At 49.0% G+C, this 6,631-nt stretch overlaps 1 protein-coding gene and 1 pseudogene across 1 annotated transcript; one reads left to right on the top strand and one right to left on the bottom strand.

The window, feature by feature from the left end:
* Positions 1–206: 206 nt before the first annotated feature.
* On the top strand, positions 207–1,846 carry LOC119274270. The gene has a single exon (XM_037554944.1). It carries the CDS (start codon positions 488–490, stop codon positions 1,529–1,531), a length of 1,044 nt encoding a protein of 347 aa, XP_037410841.1. The 5' UTR covers positions 207–487; the 3' UTR covers positions 1,532–1,846.
* A 1,838-nt stretch (positions 1,847–3,684) lies between these two features.
* Positions 3,685–5,675, bottom strand: LOC119274278 (annotated as a pseudogene).
* Between the last annotated feature and the right edge of the window lie 956 nt (positions 5,676–6,631).

The following is a 6,631-nucleotide window of genomic DNA, read 5'->3' as shown; positions in this document are numbered from 1 at the left end:
GAACCACAAGGGGTAGCATCGAGAACATGTGATACTCCTGGTTAACGTACACAGTATATTTGACCTGCTGTTTGCGTCAGTGATTAACGACACGAAGCACACTGGAAAATAACATTCTCTATTTTCATAACCGACACACAGAAAAAATAAAAAGGAAAAAGAAAACCCGAGCCGGGCAGCGCTTTCTTTTCTTCTGGACCGGATCCACGCCGGCGCGACGCACCTCACCGCCCCAGAAAGCGCCGGAGCCACCCGCCTGCCGCTCCGCTGTTCCCATCCCGCCGACCTCCCCCTCCCACCTCGCACCCCAACCCCACCACCGCGCCACCAACCCACACCACGCGGCGACCCTACTTCTCGCGCCGTCGCTCGCTCGCTCGCTCGCCCAACCTCCTGCCGCCCCGCCCCTCGGCCCAGATCTGGTGGACCTCGGCGTCGGCCTCGCTCGTGCACCCGGTCCTGCGGGGAGGGCCGGCCAGGCCGGTCCATGGTTTCCGCCGCGGCGCAGGTGGGCGTGCTGGCGGCGTGCGTGGTGCTCTTCGTCCCCATGGGGCTCGCCGGCTGGCACCTCAGCCGCAACAAGGTGCTCTTCTTCTCCGGCGCGCTCTTCGTCTCCCTGGCCGTCGGGGTTCACCTCTCCCCGTACCTCCCCTCGCTGCCCCACCTCCTCGTCTCCTCCTTCCACCCCCTCCGCCCCGCTGCCCCGTCCTCCTCCTCCTCCGCCTCCTGCATCTCCGTCCTGCACCGCGTGTCGTGGGCGGACGCCGAGCCCCACGGCGGGGGCCGCGCCTGGTCGTGGCCGCCCTCGCTCGCCGCCACCTGCGGCTTCGCACGGCTGACGCGGGACGACGCCTCGACCCTGCTCAACGGCTCCTGGGTCATGGTGGCCGGGGACTCGCAGGCGCGCCTGCTCGTGCTCGCGCTGCTGCGCCTCCTGCTCGACCCGGCCGCCGCAGCGGCCGCGGAGCCGGAGCTGTTCCGCCGCCACAGCGACTACCACGCTGCCGTGCCGGCGCGGGGCATCTCCGTGGATTTCATATGGGCGCCCTTCGAGAGCAACCTCACGCGTCTGCTTCGCGAGGATCTCCGCCTGGCGCCGCGCACCCCCGACGTGCTCGTGCTCGGATCCGGCCTCTGGCACATGCTCCATGTCACCGACTCCCCGCAGTACGGCGAAGCATTGGCGTCCATTGCTGATGCGGCCAACTCCCTCCGCTCGCCACTCCCCGTGCCACCGCCGCACATGTTCTGGCTCGGCCTGCCGCGGCTTGTCAACCCTATGCTCAACACTGATGCCAAGAAGGAGCATATGAACGACACAATGCTGCAAGCCTATGACCGTGAGGTTGATGAGAGGTGTATCTTGCGCCGTGATGGTGGCCCATTCCGGCTGCTAGATGTGGGAAAGCTCTCCCGGGGATGTGAGCAGCAATGCACGGCCGACGGGATGCATTACAACGGCGTGGTGTATGATGCTGTCATGCATATCATGCTCAATGCTTTAGTGATTGAGTCGCAACAAAGGATCTGACTAGTTGTACGGGTTCTTGAAGCAGGTGTGCTCCCAACCCCTCTTCTTTTGGTTTGTTACAGTAGGAAGGTTCTTTTGATTGTTTCGGCATTTTGGTTGCGTGCTAGAAATCGCCATCAGATTGCTCAACCTTAGAGTGTAATATAGGGACATCTTAGAACCACACAGTTTCTGGCTGAATGGTTAACAGAGATGATGTATTGTATACTTTTTCTCGGGTAATAACTAAGATGGTGATTCTGACATGTAGGGGAAAACAGATTGAGCAATACTAAGACATATTTAACTTCCTTTTTTGGGCAGTTGGAGGTTTTATTATTGGTCATTAACTTGTGCATGGATGCTCCATAAGTCATGTGATGTTATGTTGATGCTTTCAGCACTCAAATCAAAAGTTATAATCACATAGTTATCCAATGTGATAAACCTGAGATGTATCTGTAAATGTCAGGCTGATGCTAAGATGACTGTAAATTGTACTACAACGTCTTTTCTTGTACTTAGCACCAGTAGTTGAGGTACTTCTAACATTGAAATGATTTTGAAGTTATAATCCTATGCTGATGCTAAGATGACTGTAAATTGTACTACGCCGTCTTCTCTTGTACTTATCACCAGTAGTTGAGGCACTTCTAACATTGGAATATTTGGAATGATTTTGAAGCTATAATCATATGACTGTACTGCATCCTGACTGCATAGCATGAGGTTACACATTCGCAGAATGCAGTGACTATTTTGGAAAGTAGGTTACATTAATTATCACGAGAAAAAGGAAGATCACATTATTATTATTTTCTCCTAGAAAAAGGAAATATATCGCTCTTTCTGCCCATGAAGAAACGCAATAGTTGTTAACTTTGTGTAGCCTTTGGTCTTCCATACTTCCTGGAACTACTTGAAATTCGCTGTTAAAACGTACAATCTGAATTTGTATGATCTATACACACCTCCTCTGATCTGGTTTGTTTTATTAATTGGCATTTTCGGTTTCAATTTGCGAACTGCAAATTTGTTCTAGTGGAACTGCCGAGTAGCTAATGGTTCATTATCTTTCAGTTTTGGCAAATTCTCTTCTATACATAAAGTTCGTGGTGTGTGAGATCTCTACTATGATGGTTATGCTGGGCATATTCTCTCTTCATTAGATGTGCTCGTTCCTTGTTGTATATTACTGTTAGCAACATTCTGGAACTAACTAACTAGATGGTCAATCTTTGTAAAGGTAGCCCATCTGTGCCTGAAGGTATCAGTTGGCCTATGTAGCATGTAGCCGACGGTTCAGCTGTCGTTTCGCTGCCCATATGTCGTTTCATGCATCTCCATAGTACAGTTTGAGTCGATGAATTATCTTGCAGTTATGCCAGATATTGGAACATCATGCAGTTCATATATTCGCTTTGTTAAAAGGAAACTAGAAAGTAGCAAAGGTATACCCTATTCACAGAACCTCATCTCTTCTACTTGAAGTTTCCTTGTTTTCCTAGTTCACCACTGAAGTGTTCACTTCCTATATCATTGTCTTGTTACTAAAAGACTATGATGAACAAATGATTCTGAGTGTATCATGTTCTTGTGCGAATGTGTCATTTCATTTCTGCTCTAATCCTCACCTTGTTAAGTGTTAACCAAGCATCGGCAAGTCCTGCTAAGATCTGGACTCCAAGAAGAAACCGGAGTCATCTGAACCTCTGAAGGTCAGCAGCACAGGGCCGATGCATTCGCTGATCACTAGAAGAAAATCATCACTATCCTGTTATCTAACCCCTTCCATGCTCTGGATTTTAAGTCCCTGCAGATGCACGTTGATGCTCCAAAGTTCTTGTTCGGTTGGTTCACACTTCGAGGTACTCTAGTACTACTTGAATCTGATATGGAGTATGAGTTTTGATCATGCCTGACACGGTTGCCAGATGGATTCATGTGCAGATTCCAGTTCTGTTATGCAACCACTCGCTGAACTGAGTATATGGTCTGGTTCCTAGGGGCACAGATTAAGCCACAATGCTCTGTCGGAAAAGATGGTCATCACTGAAGAAACTTGTGCAATGTCTAGGAATCACATCAACAGAATGGCTACGCCCAGTTATGATTCAATTGGGAATTACCTTTCCGCCCATATCCCATCCAACCCTAACAACATGGTAAATCTTTTTCAGAAAACAACATGGTAAATGTTTCACAGTACATGACACTATCTTGCGGCTGCTCCTGAACCAAGGAGCCGGCCATTGACGATAACCATTATACCTACGTCGCCACTTGATTACTAGTCATCGAACCAGGGCAGGAAGCTGTCGATCTCGTCGAAACCGTCAATCCAAGGCATGTCGTCCGGCTCCATGGACGCCAGGGGGATCGCAGTCATGGGGGCGCAGACCATGTCCACCGCACCGGCCTCATCACCAGGCAGCGCCGGTGCATTCTCTGGCAGAGGCGCAGGCGCCACGGCCGGCTTCCTCTCAATCGGCACCGTCTCACCGACCTCTTCTTTCGCCGCTTTCCAGCCGCCGGCCGCCAGCGGTGGCTGCGCTTGCACGAGCGGCAGTGAGCCGGCCAGGACGCGGGCGTCCACGAAGCCGCCGGCATAGCATGACGATCCTGTCGTGGAGCTCCCCTCGCCGTGGACGACCAGCGCGAGCTCCTCCGGCTTGGTGGCGTCCGACGTCGTGCTGGAAAAGGGGCGGTGGTCGCTGCGCCTGCGGCGCGCGGCCGCCGCGCTGCTCGCCCAGTGGAACCTCTTGGAGATGGTGCCGTTCCAGTAGTTCTTGACGGCGAGGTCCGTCCTCCCGGGGAGCTGGGCGGCGATGACGGACCAGCTGTTCGATCAAATGGCAACCAAAGCAGCACCAGATTGGTTAAAGAAGCACAATAGCAAGAAGCCAAGAAGCGTCACGCAAGCAATGTTCAGCTAATTTGAACTTGTGGAAAAACAGTGATGGACATTGGTGTGGCCGTTGGTTGGGCAGAGGCAGCAGAAGCTGAGATGCGTGCAGGCAATGGCAGCAGGGCATGCTTATTTTTTCGGGACTTACCAGCTTCCCCTCTTGCTGTACATCTCACAGATGATGCTCTCCTCTGCCGGCGTGAAGTTGCCGTGCTTCAGTCCCGGCCGGAGGTAGTTCAGCCACCGCGCTCGGCAACCCCGACCGCAACGCTGAAGCCCTGCGAATCGACGAGCAACATCCTCAGAAATCATGCTTTAGCCACAGTGGTGAGTGACAATTAGAGTATGAACATGGTAGTTTTTTTTTTTTTGCGGGGATATGAACATGGTAGTTGTATGTGTGCAGGACGCTACTGGTTTTCTCATGGGAAACGGCCAAAGAGCAACACTAGATGTCTGTCCGAACTCTCCACACAAACATAACAACAAAATCGATAAGAAACGTGCCAAAGTAATTCTGAGATAAGCTGAGAAATTTAGAAAAGAAAGCAGTATGCATTTTCTGCAACTATGATGAACTGACGAGACCATATAAGTTGTACCAATCTTTCTTCTAAATTAACAACTGTAACTTTTTAGAGAGATCATTTGCAAGCCAAACAAACAGCCGTGTCACATTTGGGTAGCTTTCTTTTCATTTTGAAATGAAGGCATGTATGGGGGTTAAAATGGAGATCAACGTAGCAGCAATATGAACAGTTGAATGAAGGCGATGGGCGAAAGCAAAAAAACTAACCTAGGGTTTCAGCCAATGCCTGCCAACTACGGCCAATGCCATACTTGTCAATGTGTTTTTTCAACAAGTCATCCTCTTCCCTGGACCACTTCCCCTTCTTCACCATCCCTTCTTTCTTTCAGTTTGCAGAGGTTCTTGCTTGTCTCCAAGAGGGGGGCAGACTGCAGATGAGAGACCCAATGCCTTAGCTTAGAAATACTGAAGTAGCTGCTCGTGGTGAGAAATACCTAATGCGTGATGGACGTCATTTTTTTACTTTACTGCATTGTAATAATATCTCTCTTCCTCCTATCGTTTTTGTTGGCTTGTCCTATGTTTAAACCAACGATTCCTTTGTTCACATAGAATGGAAAAGGAGATGAAGTGACAGACGATTCCTGCACATGAAGAAACCGTATAGGTGAAAAGCTACAAAGAGAAGTGGGGAGAGGCATCAATATTACATTTGTTGTAAAAAAAGAACCCGCCTGTTGTTTGGTGAGTAATCACTATAGCGTATGGATAGCCAACTGCTAATTGCCACTACATGCGTTCTGGTTTTTTAGTCCCATTATTTTGGGGTCAAACTTTGACCTTTAATTTAACTATCAAAAAATAAGTTATATACCACAAAAATAGTATCATTGAAAACCTCTTACAAATATGAATCCAATAATATAACTTCCGTGACATGCAATTTATGTTTTGTTAGTCAAATCTACAGTCAAAATTTGGCACAAAATCTGAAAGGAACCAATAAGCCCAAACGAAGGTAGTAGATGATTATGAAATGACACCGACGATGTGTTTAATTTTCCTCTTCTTCCAATTTTGGGTTACCCTGTTTGGTATACTTTACATGATCATGTTTGTTTCTGATTCTGTCTATCAGATGGTTTTCCTAATTTTAAAGACTATAAGCCAACCAAATATGTATCTTGCATCAGCTGTTGCTCTAAGAGCATCTCTATCCCATCTCCTAAACTTAATTCCAAAAGCAACTTATCGGGAGCCTCCCAACTAGCCCATCCCTCAATCTTAACTTTTATTTCTTTTTTGCAACACTCCGACCATCATACGGCTAAAATGTGATATGGCATCGTAGATTGGTGTGATCGGACGAATGCCATGAAAAAGCTTTTCTCTTTGATCGAAATCCAAAGTTGCAAATAACATAAGGGGAAGGTCCCAATACAGAATTGCATTTCTTAATCCACACCAGCTTTTGCTTTAAACAGCCCAATTCAAAACTGGAAAGAAAGTTGCCGAACCTTTTTGTCGAACACCTTGCGTGCGTCGCCAGCTTGAGATTGTAGTGACCGGTGCGAGGTCCCCAACTAATGCGATGGTGGTGGTGGAGGTGAGGAGTGTTGTGGCCTTATTCCCGGCCTCGCCGACACTCGAGGCCGTGATTCGGCTCGGAGGCGCCAAGAGCCTC

This window comes from Triticum dicoccoides, chromosome 1A, assembly GCF_002162155.2.
Source record: "Triticum dicoccoides isolate Atlit2015 ecotype Zavitan chromosome 1A, WEW_v2.0, whole genome shotgun sequence".
NCBI lineage: Eukaryota > Viridiplantae > Streptophyta > Magnoliopsida > Poales > Poaceae > Triticum > Triticum dicoccoides.
The sequence above is the reverse complement of the archived record's forward strand: the minus strand, read 5'-3'. Positions and strand labels throughout refer to the sequence as shown.

What these genes read in the sequence shown, in the direction of transcription:
- LOC119274270 (XM_037554944.1), top strand. Translation starts at nt 488, where the DNA reads ATGGTTTCCGCCGCGGCGCAGGTGGGCGTGCTGGCGGCGTGCGTGGTG.